The sequence below is a fragment of the Naegleria fowleri genome (genome assembly GCF_008403515.1).
Source record: "Naegleria fowleri strain ATCC 30894 chromosome Unknown tig6, whole genome shotgun sequence".
Taxonomy (NCBI): domain Eukaryota; phylum Heterolobosea; class Eutetramitea; order Acrasida; family Naegleriidae; genus Naegleria; species Naegleria fowleri.
The window spans coordinates 785,584-801,669 of NW_025407938.1; the positions used below are offsets into that span (position 1 = coordinate 785,584).

The window sequence follows — 16,086 nt, forward strand, 5'->3', positions numbered from 1 at the left end:
CCAAGCTCTATCCTTGAATTGCTTATTAAGTACTTAATCCTTCTTGTGTTCTCCCCAGTTCAGTGCAAACAGTCAATCATGAACACATAATGCTGCTCACTTTACTGAGACAATTTGTTAATTCTAACATTGAGGTCATTGTTACTCTGTTGCGTGTTGTAATGTGTAGAATTTTGAATTTCTTCCTCAGGTTGTTGCATTAAATATTCGAGTGATTGATTCGCAATTTGTACAAGTGCCTTACTCAACATGGTTGCTGTGAAGGAGTGATCAGGTTGAATCGCAAGTGCCTTGTGGTAGTATTCAATGGCCGTATGCAAGTTAGAACTTCCGCTATATTGTTGTAAATGATAGGTCAAACCAATTGCAGAGTAAATGGATGCATTCTTTGGCTGCAATCCAATACACTTCTTGTAGTACGCTAGAGCCAAATCGTATTGCTTCAATTTTCGGTAAGTGTTGGCAAGGTTGAACATGATGGGTTCCCACATTTGAACCACAATATTGTTTTCAGTGTCCACAAAGTGAGAGGTGTATTGTGAATGAGAAATTTCTCTCGAAAAATTGGGAGTGTCGTCCTTCTTGGGATTGAGTCGAAGAGCGTTTTCAAAATGTTTTTTAGCATCTTCGTAGAGTTTCCACTTGTAGCTGATCATTCCCAATTCGTTGTGAATGAGTGGATCTGTTGGGCAAATGCTTAATGCTTGTTGTATAAATTTCTGAGCTAGTGTGAGGTTATTTGTTTTCATGTGTTCCATTCCAATGTAGAGAGGAGGTAAGTGACTTCCTGTGAATAAGCGATAGGCTGTTCTGTAGGCTGCCATTGCTTGATCAGGCTCATTCTGTATATGTGTAGAAAAAAATATATGATAAAGAACGAAAGAATTCGAAATAATTGCAACAAATATTTAAAAAATTGAATTAGCAATATTGAACGTGGACGTGAATTCACAATTACGTTCGAAAATAAATACTTACATCATTTGAAAAACAGTGCCCAATGCCAAGCCATGCTTCTAAAAAGTGTGGATTTTGGTTTGTTGCTTTTCTGTTGATTTTGAAAAAATTAATTGTTGTTCAAATATGTAGGTTCAAAATAATATCATAGTCATCATGACAGTGGAAAATGTTTCGCCTTGTTGATTTCTTAATTTCATCTAAACTAATAACTTACGTAAAATACGATCGAGCTGACGCAAATTTTTTGATGGAATAATAGTAGCAAGCCACAGCAAACCATGAAACTGCTGATTCCTTATAATCATCCACTAACTTGTGTGACAAGGAAAATAATTCGCTCTTCTTATTAAGTTCAACTAGAGTCAAAATATGAATTGGTAAACATGCTTGATTATAGGGATCTTCCTCAATAATCTGTTTGGTAATTTCATAAGCTTGATTAAAACGTTGAGAATAAAAGTATCGTTCTGCCTCGCTGCATCGAACGTCATGATTTTTCGATAAATTATATTCCATGCTTAATTTCCTTAATGCTTGCTTGCTATTGTCATTAATATAGCAAAATCGATCGATTTTGGATGTGTAAAAGTATTTAATCCATTGATCGTCCTGAGAAAAATTAATTTGATTTAGTAGGGCGACTTGATCTTGATTAGTCAATAGATTCTTCTCTACCAATTTTTCAAATGCTTCATAAAAGTTTGGATCATAAATTAAGGTTTGTGTGTACCAATGAATGGCTCTAGCCTTATTGTCTACCATGTCGAACGCTTTGGCTCTCAAGAAGCACAAACTTGCAATGTACTGGAATGTTGACAAAGTTTTCAAAATGAAGTGATATTATCATTAAAATTATATATTGAGGGTTATTATTGTTGGAAACATATCAAGTATAATGAGGAACATATTCACAAACGTTAACAGGAGGATATGTTATTATAATCATTTGAAATGTTGGTTCCATATAGTTTTTAAATAGTGTTGAATTATTAATTGCATTCAAACTTGTTGTATGTACGGACGAGAGAGAAAACCTACCTGTTGAGCTCCTTCTCGATGTAACACTTGTTCAAACTCTGCGTCATTATCCCCGAAAAGACTCAAAATTTCCAACCAATCATCACACTTTTCCAAACATTTTGCGGCCAAAAAGAAACATTCCATTGGAGCTCTTTGAGAGAAATTGGTAAATGATGATGTTAATAAGTGCAACGCTCTTTTAAATTGTCCTGCCTTGAAATAGGCTTTTGAAAGTAAATGGATGGCTTCAATCTCTCCTGTGGAATATATTTCATAGATCGAAATGGATGGATCTTCGGAATTGATACTCCAATCTTTTTTATTCTGAAATGTTAAATGGTACAATTTATCGGCATGGAAAATTGCATTCTTGTATTCCTCTTGTTGTTCCATGAAAAAGTATACCTTGTTCTTGATGGAATCGAGAATGTGATTTGGGATTTGTTGTTGAGACATTTTTTAAGTGATGACAATCTCAAAGGGCGCCAACATTTTCAAAAGGGTCTCTATAATTGGCAAGCCTTCTTTCCATCCACACGATATCTTGTGCAAAATACTTCATATCGACTCAAAGACAACAGAATTTTATTATCTTTTCGTTTGGCTTTTCAACAAAATATTTTGTTAAGCGGTCGTAGTGCAGTGGTTAGCATATCGGATCCCCATTCCGAAGACCTGGATTCAAATTCCAGCGGTCGCAAAACTATTGCCTAACGAAACGGAGGTTTTGCTGTTGTGCAATAGAGAAAATAGGTGACGAACTAGTTTATCTTTTGATCAAATCCTTGTTGTGTTTGTTTTATTACTGTTTTTGCTAACGAAGAGGTTTTTGTTGGAACTTGTTTGACACAGAGCTTTTGTGATGAACTCGAGATTTCTCGAAAAAGATGAAAAAATTTTGTTGATCAACTCCGAACAATTCATCGGGACACATGACCAAGATGAAGAAGGCAAAATCTGGCAACTCCAATGTACCTCCACGAACCTCTCACAACAACTCATCCGATCAAAAACTTCTCCACAAAAGTGATGCTATTGATGATATTGAAATTTTGTGCAAGAATTTATCAAATCCGAAATTAATTGCACTTCTCAGTTTTCATAAACGATATTTAGAGGAGGAATTGGAATGTATACAAGAAGATGAAAGACTTTTGAAGAAATCCGCCAATAGTGGTGCAAACTCCAAACGCACACACGATCCACTGAAAGGAAAACTTGATGCATTGAAAGATATTTATGAAATGTTTCCGAATATTCCTGTACCGAGAATTAATATCATTTATGATGAAGTATGTGATGGCCGTGTCGATGGATTGGTGGATGTCTTGTTAGGTCTTGATCCGAATGAAGTTCAATTCACGGATGATCTGATCCCTTCTGAGGAGAGTCAACAGATAGAGGAGAGCTCCACGCATTCGTTTGCACAACAATCACAAATGGAATTGCTCCACAAGAGATGGGATATATCGCAATACATTACATTTGATATTGATCCAACCATTACAGAACTTGAAATTGATTATTTAAATGCGGTGAAAATGAAAAATTTGGCATTCCAAGAATATGGCTTTGAAGAAATAGAGGAAACTCATTCCAGTCAACAAGAATCTGTCAATTTGGATGAACTGCCAGAGCATGAGAGAGAATTTTACTTGGAAATGAAATTGAAAAAGGAACAAATCAAAAAAGAACGTCAATTTATTATTGACAAGATGAGAGAAACAAAACTTGCAAGAAATGTAAAACTCTATTGCAAGGGTGAAGAAGAATATTTAGCCAAAAATACTTCCGAATTGAAGAGATATATGTTTACGAGAACCATTGAATTTGATCTTGAGGCTGAGTATATTCATTTTAGAATTGTGGAGTCACAATTTCACAGATTATTGTAAGTAGTGCGAATGGTCATTTGAAATGAGAGGATTATATGCAATGAATCATATCATGCATGTTGTTGCCTTGTTTGATTTGTATACAAAAATTTCGAAATTTTTATGAACGAATGAATGAACCAAATGTTCTAAACACCAATGGTGACAACACTGATAATAGAGCTCGATACATGTACGGCAATCAAATGGTTCCTTATGAGCTAACACAAGTGGAATATGTTGTAAATCCAGAAATCGTTCGTAATTTTTATAATTGTAAAAAGGAACTCGCCAAAAAACACAACTTTTTATACGAGTCGATGAATTGCTATTTACTATTCCATGGAACTTCAGAAGCCAACATGGAAAATATTTTAAAAACAAACTTTTTGTTGAGTAAGGTGGGCTCTTCAACAGATATGGGCTTTTATGGCAAAGGTTTTTACTTTAGCGAGTCACCTCTCATGTCCATGTAAGTATTTGCTCCACAGAATTGTGTTGACCAACCATTATTGCTCTAATATACGTATGATACATGCTGGAGTCTAGATCCTACTCGAGAGGAAATCCATATTTATTAGTTTGTTTGGTGATGGTGGGAAAGGCATTCCACATGACAACCGTTCAAACAGGTAGACCATTGGAAAATGGTTACGATAGTCACGTTTCACCAGACGGTAAGTATTGGTGTAGCTTTTGTGAGAATAATTATGATTGACTTGTTTTTATGACAACAACAGGCTGTTCTGAGGGTATGTATTTCAATGGATTGATGACGTTTTTATCATTTACTTGTTTTGTTCAGTGATTATTTTCAATCCCCATCAAGGTAAGTTTGTGGCGAAGAATTGATTTTTATTGATAGACAACGTGTGTGCGAAATATATTTTTTTAATTATTGCGAAATATATTTCCATTCTATTCCAATACAGTAATTCCAATGTACAAGGTAAAATGGCGAAATATTGGAAATGTCAATAACTATTATTAAGCTCGAGATTGCAATTTCAACTTGCCCAACGTTGGTGTAATAGCATCAGTGTGAAAAAGTCACAATTTGTGAAAATTTTGAGTACAACACAGCAATAATTAAACTTTGTAAATTTATTCCTTTAAATTCAAACTGCAAAATATTTTTTTAATCCCTTAATCGCAAAGATAAATAGAGTCCATTGAAGCAACACCTGATGCCACTCCTCCATCTTGGAAAGACGCCAATTTAGTTCTCAACAAATAACCGGCGTGAGTGTTCTTTAACTCTTCCTTTCCATCTCCCAAAAAGATACCATAAATACCGAGCTCGCTGATACAGTCACCACTGGAAACTTGTCCCTGTCGAATAATGTCCTTTTGGTGGAGTTGAGGTTTGATTTTTCTCATTAAAATATAGGTATACTTGATAGCTGCATATTGTTCATGATTTGGATGATGAAGAAGAATATCCAAATAATTTTTCATTGTCTCTCCATAGACTAGATTGCCTCCTCCTTCCCTCTGTGGCTTTAAAACATAATCGTCAGGATGTTCAAATGCATCCCTAATAAACTCAATGGATTGAGTGTCCTCCAGCGAGTAAATTCCTGTAAATACCTCCTTCACAGATTGAGCCTCTTGCTTACTCAAAAACTTTTCCAAAACAGCATCTTCATACATGATTTGTTGAATCTTTTTTGTACCAACCAATTGCACACCCACAGAAGGACACTTGATTGCTGAACATGCTTCAAGCATTCTTCTCACTTCCCACTCAGCCTCAGTTGGATAATCGTCAGGTGTGTAGCCTGATCTAAAGTAAACCACACTCACGAAATGTTGTTTCTCTACCAATAACATGGGTTGATGTGTGGCAGCATCATCTTGAACCAACTGAACATTTCCAATCAATTCCTTCATGCTTCTTCTCAATACAAACACTCCATACTTTTCCAAGAGCATGTGTTCATAGGGTTTTTGATCTCCAATATTTCTCTCTCCGTCCTGAACGACAAACAAGATGAAATATTGTGGTGGTGTTTGTAATAAGGAGGAATGAGAGGATGATTCATTGTGATGAGAATGACTCTTCAAGAAGGTCTGATGAGCCAATTGCATGACATTCACAATATTCTCCAAGGATGGATTTGGCTGAAGAGGTGCTTCTGGATAATAATCACTCGCAAGCCATGTTCTGTACTTTTGCAAATAGGAATGTAATTTGTGAGTGGTTGCTCCGAGAGCTCCAAACGCAGAAGAAATGGTATTCAGCTCTACTTGTTGAGGAATTTGTTGTCCACTCTTTTCATCCACGTGAAGCATGTAGTCGGATCGGTGGATGGCTAATTGATAGCTGGAACGAGTGTTGGGAATGGTTTCATTGTAGATTTGGAGGAGTCGTTTGACAAAATCATCATATTGTGCTACATGAGTCAATGATTGATTGATGAATTCAGAATCTCTGCTCATTCCTTTTTGTGTTGTATAGGGGATGATGATGTTCCATACACAAATGATGAGATGGATTGTTTTGATTCGGAATCATTAATATTTCAATGAATTGAGATGATCATTATATATTTGATAGCAATCATTTCGTATATAGGTAGATTCAATCATCAATTAAATACATACGATCAACAAGAGTATTCAAAAGAGGAGCAATGGCAACCACTTTATCAAATGCTTTTCTCGGAATTGGTGTTGGAGTGAGAGTGAAGGGAATGGGATCCGACTGAAAGGAAGCTCCTCGTTGACTCTTGAGAATAAATCCATTACAAATGGCCCAACTCTGGGCCAGTTCAATTAATGCATGTTTGTTTTTCAAGTTGGATAACATGGTGAGGAAGAAGTGTGATGTCAATTTTTTGAGGAACTTTCTAGAGCAAAACCATCATGGTGCGCTTGCGGACGCTCTGTTTCTCTTTCACATTCCGCACTCATCATAGGTTGTCAAGAATGCTTGCCCATAATGCATCGATGAATGATTATTATGATCATAATAATGTGATGAATTTATTTGAGAGGTCAGTGTGTGGAAATTACCCTAAAACACACTTGTGATGTTTGTCCATGTGGCAGTGATGTGGAATAGCATTTGAAAATAATGATCTCGATACTACAAATAATCTATTAATTTTCATTTCTTGTTCAGTATTTAAATAAACACAATTTGTGAAATTATTTGAACTTGAACATATCAAATTTCTTATCAAAGTTGGATTCTTTTGTACTCAAGTGATATTCAAGTTTGAGGTCAATTGTTTCATCATCTTCTTGGAGAGCATTGTCAAAGTATTCGTCATCTCTGTCGGATTCGTCATCATCCATTGGATGTTCCCAGTGAGGCTTTTCCAATCCTAAAAGAATAAGTCCATCTTCCTTCATCTTGTACAAGAGCCAGAACATGGCCGATGCACCAGCAATCTTTGCAAGCAGAACTTCTCTCTTTGGTGGTTCAGGTAAAGCTTCATCCAATTCTTCAAAATCAGTTTTTTTATGATTGCTATTGTTGTTGTTGTGTTGTTGTTCTTCGCCTTGATGATGTGCAGATCCGTTTTGTTTGTTGTTGTTGTAAGAAAATTTTCGTGAAACTGTTTGTTGTTGATTCATGTGTTGAATAACACTGCTCAGAGACATGCTTTGCTTTGGAGTAGCAGCGAAAGCTTTCTTCAGGAAGAAATGACTGTGCACGAGACCGACAGGTCTTGCCAAGAGACTGCTCGTTCTTTGGCTGAACATTTTTGTGTCAATATTTTTTTAAAAATTTTTGGTTGGAAGATGAATTTTCATCAAAGCGGTGGTGATGATGATTCTGTGTGATGATGCTGATGGCATCACAATTAATAGGAAATGGCTTCGAGTGAATTGCAACGTATGGCTTTCAACAAATAAAATTCAATTATATTTATTAATATATTAACTTTGATGATCATGGTGATGATTGCGAAGAGAGATGTTGCGAGAGTTGGTTTGGCGCCTAAATTGTAGATTAAAATTTGAAAAAAAACCGTTAGGGTTTGAAAAAACAGTTTGCAATTACAAACTACAAAGAAAATGTCTTCGAATCAGATATCGGGAGAAGATCGTAACAACGCGGTCATCATTCAGAGGTTACGGGCTGAAAACGAAACGTATCAGAGAAATTTTGATAATGTAAGTTTGTTGATAAGGCTATGGATTAAGAGTGATGGCAAACTTGAATGAAACATTTGGATTTTCTATATATGATTGATCCTCTCCGAATATTTTCTCATTCATCAATATTTCTCATTCACCATCAAACATAAAACAGTTAAAAAGAGAATATTTGGATTTATACAATCAAAACAATGAACAATATTTGAGATGGAAAACGCAACTCGAGAAAAAGTCCAAAGAATTCGAGTCATTACGAAACCAATTCGACAGAGATACACAAGAGCTTCAACAATTAAAGATGAAATTAATGGAAGAATTGGAATTACGACAACGACTCGAGAGAGAAATAGACGAAAATGACAAATTTCGAGAAATGTACTCTGAGTTGAGACGTGAATATGAAATGGTCAAGAATGAACTCTCTCAAAAATTGAAAATGTCAGAGAAGCGATACGATGAGTTGAAAACCGATTATGAAGATAAAATTCAAGAATTGGTCATGCAACTCAATGACCAAACGATCCAAATGAAATCATCGAAAGAGACCATTCAAATCAAGAAACTCGAAGAAGAAAAGGAAGAATTATCAATTCATGTCCAAAAGCTTTTAAAAGAATTGACCGATGTTCGAGAGGAAAAAGCTCAAGCCGTCGCAGCAAAGGAACAAGCCAATTTGATGAACACTCAACGATACTCTGAACTTCTTTCGAAATGTCGTAATTTAGAGACACAAAATGACAGACTTCAGAAGAAGTGCGAACGCTTGCAATCTGAACTCGAAGAAGTGACTCGAAACAATGACCGAATGCATGATCAAATTTTAAAACTAGAGAAGGACTTAACTTCGGCAAAAAGCAAGCTCGAGGAGACTGAAAAACAATTCTCACAGGAACGAAACACCATAAAAGCCAACCAAATTCAACGAGAGCGAGAATATGAACGAGATCGAAATGTTTGGGCAAACAAGTTGAGCGAGGCCAATAAGAGAATAGAAGATTTGCAACAGACCAAACAAGACCTTATCAATCAATCCTATGACATTCATATCAAGGAAAATGAACGTCTTCATGAAGCCCTTCGAAAAGAAACTGAGAAGTATCTCCAACTTGAAGTGGAAAAGAATGATTTGAAACAAGAGTTAATGGCAAAAGAGAAAAAGTCACAACAAGAGTTGCAAGAGGCTGGTTATGAAATCACACGACTTCGTAAAGAGTTTGAAGGTTGTAAAGCGGAGGCTCAGACATTTAAGGATGAGCGTGACTATCAAATCGATAAGAATGCACATTTACTCAAAGTGGTCGCCGACCTAAAGTTAGATATGGACTCCCTGAAACAAAAATACCAAGATTCGTCTCTGAGAATTGAAAAATTAACCAAAGATTATTCCTCTGCGAAAGAAATTGCCAAAAAGTATGCTTCTAAATGTTCCAAAATTAAGGAAGCCTACAGGTCCAAAATTTATTCTCTTCAAAAACAAATTGAAGAATTGAATGATCAATTGCTACAATCTGAAGCTTCTCTCACGAATATGCAACAAAATTTTATATCTGAGCGCCAACAATTGCAACGCAAGTGTTTTGATTTGGAGAGAGAAAGAGATCGATTCAAAATTCTCAGTTCCCAACTCGATCCTGTTCTGTAAATTAAGTTTAATTAACTTCACCTAGTAATCTCTCCCAAATAACCATTCTACTCTCCTGAGAGATTGAGCGTTCGACAACGTTTCGATTCTCAACAACTAGTTCCTAGGTTCTCAAACGTCATTCGATAAAATATGACTTTCTAATGAAATAAAGTTGACAATGAATTGTTTTCTTCCTTTGAAAAGTAAATAATTAACTACTGATGACATTTAAAAAGTAATGATACGATTTATGAAATAGTTTGATCACTTTACACGAATAATGTTCCAAGTTCACAAAAAATTATTAAAAGTCATCATCCTCTTGATCCAATCGAGAATACTCTGCCTTTGGTTCTTCTTCCTTTTCAGTGAGCCATTTTGGTTCAATTCCTCTCATGTACAATAAGAAAATGTAAGCACATCCAACAATAATTCCACCTGCACCAGGTAATGCCGAAATTACAGTAAAGCAAACAAATATACTCAACACAATGATAACAATTCCTCTCACTAAAAAGTTTTTGTGATAAATGTTGAGAATGGGAACTTTTCGTTGAAAGGTTGGAATTGGAATTTCGAGGAATGGAAGAATCAATCCATAGAGTGCACAATAAATGGCTGTGAAAATGTGATTAATAGATGAATGAATGAATGAATGAATTGGTGTCACGCAGACCGCCGTGGGATGACATCAATTTTAGAGGTGGTGTCACCAATTGGAATATGGATCACCCAAACCAACACGAACACCATAACAACAACATGTCATTACATACCCACATAGAGATTGAAAATATTATCATCTAAAAATTTGGCTCCTGTTTTCAAGAAATAAATCAAGAATAATCCAACCGATGCAATTAGAGCCACTTTTTCCAAATAAATGTTCATATGATTTGTTTGAAAATCAATTCATTTCCACAATCCATCATCACCGTCATGCATTATCGTCAAAATTATAAATATTATAAATTATTATTTAAATAAGGAATGCAAAAAATCATTTTGAAATATTATTTCGAATCACGTTTAAAGATTTGAATTTCTCTCAAAATAATACAAAGATGAACACATACACAAACAAACTCCGAGTGACACAAATCGCATGTATGGTTCAACATTGGGAATAAAGCTCGTCCATTCTCCGATACGATTTCTAGCTCTCTTCCACATGAGGCCGATTGCTTTTTCGGCAACTTTTTCAGCGAACTCTTCACTTGATAATGTTTGAATACATTGATTCCGACGAATATTTCAAAAGAACAATTACCTGACGTTGGTGAGCATTTTTTTTGTGTTTGGTTCGAGCTCATATACTTGATATGACATTTGACAGGTGCTGAAATATTGAAATGGTGGGAAATGAGAGTTTCAAGAGAGAACAAACAAGGTCAATTCTCTGAAAATCAATTTCAATGAATAAATTTACTTGTAAAAGTATACTCTCAAAAATTGTTTGGTGATGTTTGGTGGTGTTTGGTGATCGTGTGAACTTGTTGGACATGAATTTCATGTTTAGAAAATATGTGAACCAATCTTTGGAGCACTAGACCAACAGAGCTGCCATGATTGGGAGATGATCGGATGCATTTCTCCCTGTATTTTTACATTTCACTTCAGTGATAGCCCTAAAATCCAAAACTTGAATATTAGGAGAAACAAATATGTAATCTGTACATTTGCCTTGTATCTTTTGAGGATACGAAAAAGAATTGACATTTCCGTCAGAAGTAGTAGTGGTGGTAGGATTTGTGTTAGAAGTCATGGAAGGAGTGGTGGTGGAAGTATTACAAGAAGAAGAGGAAGAATGTAATCCATCTCCATTCAAACCCACAAAGGTTGGGTGATGGTTTGGATCCGCACTGATAAGCTTAAATGATTCTTCTTCGTCATCTGAGTCACAATTAGATCCATCGCTCGCTGTGTCGTCGTCAGAATTGGAATCATCCATGTTTTTAGCTCCCAAATCTATTCCAGTACTCAACAAATGAACTGCATTCGAGTCAGGTAAGCAATTTAAATTTCCCATCACAATACACGGTCGTTGAATAATTTGATTTTCCTCATCCTTGTCACAGGTTAAATTTTCAATGTATTCTCGAATGAGATATGCCGAGTTTCTCCTAGCCTCTACACCAATGTCCCAATGAGTATTAAATACATGGAATGAACTTTGTTTGGACGATTTGATATTTCTAAATTTGCACCAAGTACAAAGTCGTGGGGCCACAGCATCCCAACTTCTGCTTCCTTTCGTTGAGGGTGAGTAGCTATACCAAAAACATCCTTGGTCTAATAGCTCAATCTTTTCAGCATTATAAAAGATTGTTATATATTCTCCTGAATATTCATTCGTATTGTGATTATAATTCTGTCCGAGGCCAAACCATAAATATTGTGAACGTTCTTGCCTTTCATTCAGTAATGTAAATAAATCTAGAATTTGATGTTGAAGTCCATCCTGAACAGCAATGATATCTGCTTTACTCTCCAAAATGATATTCGTTATTGTTTCTCTTCTATTCTTCCATTGATTAATTCCATCAAAAACAGAATCTCTTCGGATGCTAAAAGACATGACTGTAATTTCATTGGGTATATTCATTGTTTGACTTTCGAGTGATTCACCAATTGCTGCTTCCTGTGAAGATTTAGCGTTTTTGTATCCAGGAGCAATCGGTGATGAATTGGTGCTCGTTCCCATCATGTTGCCATTCACGACTAAATTCAGATGGAGTGTGGTTGGGTTATTGGTAGTACCCGATGATGAGGCCGTGCTCAAATGTTTGGAAGAAGAAGGCTTTGGAGGAAGAGTTCCAATGTGTCCATTCGGTGGATTATTTCCCATGGTGATGTGTTGAAGATGAATTAATGATGATGGTGGTTGATGGAGCGTTGATGAAACGTTGATGAATTCTATCAAACAAATAAATTAAAAGCCGATGGAGGGAGTAATGGAATAGTGTTGTTGTTGTTGGTAGTGATAGTCAACAACTTGATGAAATGTTTGTAGTATTGTTGTTTTTGAGTTCGGAATAGGAAAATTGTGAATGATGAAAAAACCCTTCTCGAGCTCGGGTGATGATCAAGTTCAACACACACACACACAAGAGGAATCAATAATAATGAAACAACAATATACTTCCCAACTTTCTGAGAGAGAAAACGAGGAAACTTCACACACTCTAGCAACGAATCCCCTTCACCCGAAACAGAAAGGTCGGCTTGTTTGTAGAACGTGCGTCGAAATGACTTGTTGCCTATTTTTTGATGACGAGAGGATTTCAGAAAGAGATTTGGGATTTCTTGTCTCTCTCCTGGCAACACGAAAAGAGCTCAAGGATTTTCTATTGCTTTTTATTTTGATCTTACATGAAAGGAATCGATAGTTCAGGAGGCATAAAAAAGGGAATAGTGGGTTGAAATTACTTTCCCCCGTTATCTTTTGAAAGAAATGCAAACCACAAGATGATGCAAAGCAACTGTCAATGCGAGAGTGAATTATTTCGAACGACACACGGTTGAAAAACTGAAGTGAATGTCATCTTTACTTGGTCAAATCAATTTAAAACTTTCTACACCATGGTGCCACTCGTCGGATCTAATGAAACATGTGTATCCAAAAGGTGTCTCCTCCTCGATGACATCTTTGCACGGACAGGAGTGACCACTCGTCGATCCAAAAAGACACCCATCCGACCTGTCCACTTTTTGAAATGGAAACTCATCTTACTAAATAAAGATCTTGGTTTCCATGCCCACATGCAATACATGGCCATGTATCGAAAGGCGATCATCCAAAAGAACAATGCATAATAGTAGAAAAACAAGGATTCATATTCATAGCCATTCATCTTTAGGGCCTCAGAGATACTTTGTTCCTTTCTTCTGGTGTCCAGTTCATGCATGTACACTAAACCCTTAATGTATCTAAAGCTGAGGAAATATCAATTCAATCCATACAACATGAGGATGTATTTTTCAAAAAGATTATTATCCAATCAATCCATACAACATGAGAGTGATCACACCATTCCATAACATTATAATTATTAGTCATTCATTCAGCACATTCGAATCATGTGATAAAATTCATTCATTCCTACTACTTACTAGGTGAATATATGTGAATAGGATAGGGGAAATGCAAGCTTTTCAATTTCAGGTAAGGTTGGATTATTTCCAGCTAAACTGTAAAACACAATCACGACAAGGGCAGCTGCAAGTTGAGCAATGGCTGGTTCAAAAAAGAAGGACAAGGTGTATCCGAGTGGAAAACCAGCCATAATAGTCAGAAAGACAATTCCATAGAAAATGACAAAATTCATGTGTGGGAATGCAGTCACAAGCCCAATCGATGTGCTCAATGAAATGATAATGACCACAACCAACGACACCAAATCTTTTGCCAAGAAATACATCCAAGAGTTGAGACCTGCTCTCAATTTCAAATCCAAACACTCGGAGTCCTCTCATGATTGCAATTAAGGACACTGCCAAAACTAAAAAAGAGGCATATGCATTGACACTGTCGTTCTGTGGCGTCATGCAAATAGCTCTCAACGAAGGTGGACATTGACGATAATCCGATTTGGGTTGTGGACCAACAAACTCGAGACCATTGAATAAAATTCCAATTAAGAGACCCACCACAAATGACACAATGACTTCAAATACTAAATTCTTCCAATCTCTACAGAATTGTTTCACTGCTCTTGTCAAACAAACGATAAAGTGCATGAAAAATGGTGCAGTTTTCATGTCATTCCAATCGAGGGAGAGATTTCCCAAGTTCATGGTCACTTCCATGATGATCTGTGAATGTTTTTTCAAAATGGAATCCATAATTGGTTGTCCTTGGGGTGTGATCAGAGTTCGAAGAATTTCATCGGATGGATTGCATCTCATGTGCTGTGAAAGAATAATCTCACGCAACGATTCAAGAACAATCGAAACAGGGCTATGAAACAATAAATGTCCATCACTGAACAACATGATATCATGAAATTGCTCTAAAATCTCACATGAAGGTTGATGAATGACACACAAAATGTTGGAATTGTTTTCTTCGGCAAGAGTCTCAAGATTTGGCAAAGATTGAGGGCAGATTCGCTATCAAGTCCAGAGGTTGGTTCATCGGCAACGAGTTCAAAACCTTTTCCAAAGCCTTCTCCACCATGAAAGGCTCGATTTGCGAGAGTGTTTACAAATGTGGATTTTCCTGATCCGGACTGACCCATCAATGCAGTGAATCTTCCAGCTCTCAATATTCCACTGTTGGCAATTATTGTGAAAAGTTGTTATCAAAAATTGTGTTATTGAACCAAACATTCCCGTGCATGCACATGTGCAACTTACCTGATTGGATGAAGAATTGTTTTCTGATGGAATGACACAAACGATAAATTTTCAAAAACAATATCAGCACCCTTGTTGTTGGGATTCTCCTGTCGTGTCATTCACAATTCTTGTTGCAAACAATCTCGAAGCAAAAGTATTTTCAGAAATGGAGAAAAAACTTCTTTCTAATGGATATTCGAGAAGGAAATTCGTCTCGTTGAGATTTCCCTTCCAAATCATGTCGTCTGTCGCTTTCATGAGTGAATGATAGTATTCCTTTGTGTTTCTAAACACCATCGTCTCCACACTTGAATTTGAAGTAAACGAGTACAACATGAATCGAGCATTGGCTGGAACTTGAATTTTCCTAGTTGCCTGTAAAAAGGGAGGAGTGTAACCCTTATAGAACTGCCAAAACAAAACGTAATAGGGTTTCAGAGTAATACTTGTACTCTCTACGATGGTCTTCTCCGAAGAGAAATCTCTCAAATACAGAACAGGATACATTAAACAAGCACCGGATATGGCAAGAAAGACGACCAAGACCACCAAGAAGGAGAGCCAAGCAGCAGGATGGCAATAATCGAGGAGTTTTTTGTTGTTGAGAACAAGGGATGCTGTGGTGATGGATGGATTCATAGTGGTGGTAGTGGTGGTGGTTTTGTTGTTGTTGTTGATTGGCAAAGGTGTTGTTGTTGTTGTTGAGGGGGTATCATTCAAATCAAAACGGAAAGAAGAAGCCTCTTCATGCAACCCGTTGTTGAGAGGGTTGATTGAGTCGTTCAAGTTGTTGTTGTTGTTCATAGCAAATGGATTGAAAGCATTGCTATGAAATTCATCATCATCATCAGCGGAAGGAAATGGTTGGGTGTGGATGATGTGTGGAGGGGGAGTTTCTGCCAAGGAAGGATGAGAGGATTGCATTGTCAAGTGTGTTGTTGTTATTTACTTTTTTTCAACAACAAGAGCGCCACCAAATTGTCAGACCTCAGTGTGGATAAATATTTTTTCCAGAGAAAGAGGGAAGGTAGGAATTTGGAACCGCAATGTAAGCTTTGATGTTTATCGGTGTTTTTCTTTTAAAATCGAAGGAACTATTATCATGTACACACGAATACATTCCAAAGAACATGTTTTATGATATTCTCACCGAGG

The 16,086-nt window shown here is 36.5% G+C and overlaps 9 protein-coding genes across 9 annotated transcripts; 2 read left to right on the top strand and 7 right to left on the bottom strand.

Annotated features, from left to right (window-relative positions):
* Nucleotides 1-101: 101 nt before the first annotated feature.
* Nucleotides 102-2,436, bottom strand: FDP41_010618 (uncharacterized protein; the record flags this gene model as incomplete). The annotated part of the gene is made up of 4 exons (XM_044700936.1): nucleotides 102-842; nucleotides 979-1,048; nucleotides 1,175-1,764; nucleotides 1,999-2,436. 4 exons carry the CDS (start codon nucleotides 2,434-2,436, stop codon nucleotides 102-104), a joined length of 1,839 nt encoding a protein of 612 aa, XP_044568266.1.
* Nucleotides 2,437-2,921: 485 nt separating this feature from the next.
* Nucleotides 2,922-4,845, top strand: FDP41_010619 (uncharacterized protein; the record flags this gene model as incomplete). Its single annotated transcript, XM_044700937.1, has 6 exons — nucleotides 2,922-3,871; nucleotides 4,036-4,326; nucleotides 4,404-4,531; nucleotides 4,595-4,606; nucleotides 4,660-4,683; nucleotides 4,787-4,845. The coding sequence occupies 6 exons, from the start codon at nucleotides 2,922-2,924 to the stop codon at nucleotides 4,843-4,845; spliced, it is 1,464 nt and encodes a 487-aa protein (XP_044568267.1).
* Nucleotides 4,846-5,000: 155 nt separating this feature from the next.
* Nucleotides 5,001-6,666, bottom strand: FDP41_010620 (uncharacterized protein; the record flags this gene model as incomplete). The annotated part of the gene is made up of 2 exons (XM_044700939.1): nucleotides 5,001-6,298; nucleotides 6,462-6,666. 2 exons carry the CDS (start codon nucleotides 6,664-6,666, stop codon nucleotides 5,001-5,003), a joined length of 1,503 nt encoding a protein of 500 aa, XP_044568268.1.
* Nucleotides 6,667-7,007: 341 nt separating this feature from the next.
* Nucleotides 7,008-7,568, bottom strand: FDP41_010621 (uncharacterized protein; the record flags this gene model as incomplete). Its single annotated transcript, XM_044700940.1, has 1 exon — nucleotides 7,008-7,568. The coding sequence occupies one exon, from the start codon at nucleotides 7,566-7,568 to the stop codon at nucleotides 7,008-7,010; it is 561 nt and encodes a 186-aa protein (XP_044568269.1).
* Nucleotides 7,569-7,883: 315 nt separating this feature from the next.
* FDP41_010622 (uncharacterized protein) lies at nucleotides 7,884-9,609 on the top strand (the record flags this gene model as incomplete). The annotated part of the gene is made up of 2 exons (XM_044700941.1): nucleotides 7,884-7,982; nucleotides 8,122-9,609. The coding sequence occupies 2 exons, from the start codon at nucleotides 7,884-7,886 to the stop codon at nucleotides 9,607-9,609; spliced, it is 1,587 nt and encodes a 528-aa protein (XP_044568270.1).
* A 286-nt stretch (nucleotides 9,610-9,895) lies between these two features.
* Nucleotides 9,896-10,878, bottom strand: FDP41_010623 (uncharacterized protein; the record flags this gene model as incomplete). Its single annotated transcript, XM_044700942.1, has 4 exons — nucleotides 9,896-10,209; nucleotides 10,368-10,460; nucleotides 10,668-10,807; nucleotides 10,862-10,878. The coding sequence occupies 4 exons, from the start codon at nucleotides 10,876-10,878 to the stop codon at nucleotides 9,896-9,898; spliced, it is 564 nt and encodes a 187-aa protein (XP_044568271.1).
* Nucleotides 10,879-11,137: 259 nt separating this feature from the next.
* On the bottom strand, nucleotides 11,138-12,439 carry FDP41_010624 (uncharacterized protein; the record flags this gene model as incomplete). Its single annotated transcript, XM_044700943.1, has 1 exon — nucleotides 11,138-12,439. The coding sequence occupies one exon, from the start codon at nucleotides 12,437-12,439 to the stop codon at nucleotides 11,138-11,140; it is 1,302 nt and encodes a 433-aa protein (XP_044568272.1).
* Nucleotides 12,440-13,166: 727 nt separating this feature from the next.
* Nucleotides 13,167-14,012, bottom strand: FDP41_010625 (uncharacterized protein; the record flags this gene model as incomplete). The annotated part of the gene is made up of 2 exons (XM_044700944.1): nucleotides 13,167-13,527; nucleotides 13,705-14,012. The coding sequence occupies 2 exons, from the start codon at nucleotides 14,010-14,012 to the stop codon at nucleotides 13,167-13,169; spliced, it is 669 nt and encodes a 222-aa protein (XP_044568273.1).
* A 1,000-nt stretch (nucleotides 14,013-15,012) lies between these two features.
* FDP41_010626 (uncharacterized protein) lies at nucleotides 15,013-15,855 on the bottom strand (the record flags this gene model as incomplete). Its single annotated transcript, XM_044700945.1, has 1 exon — nucleotides 15,013-15,855. The coding sequence occupies one exon, from the start codon at nucleotides 15,853-15,855 to the stop codon at nucleotides 15,013-15,015; it is 843 nt and encodes a 280-aa protein (XP_044568274.1).
* Nucleotides 15,856-16,086: the final 231 nt, after the last annotated feature.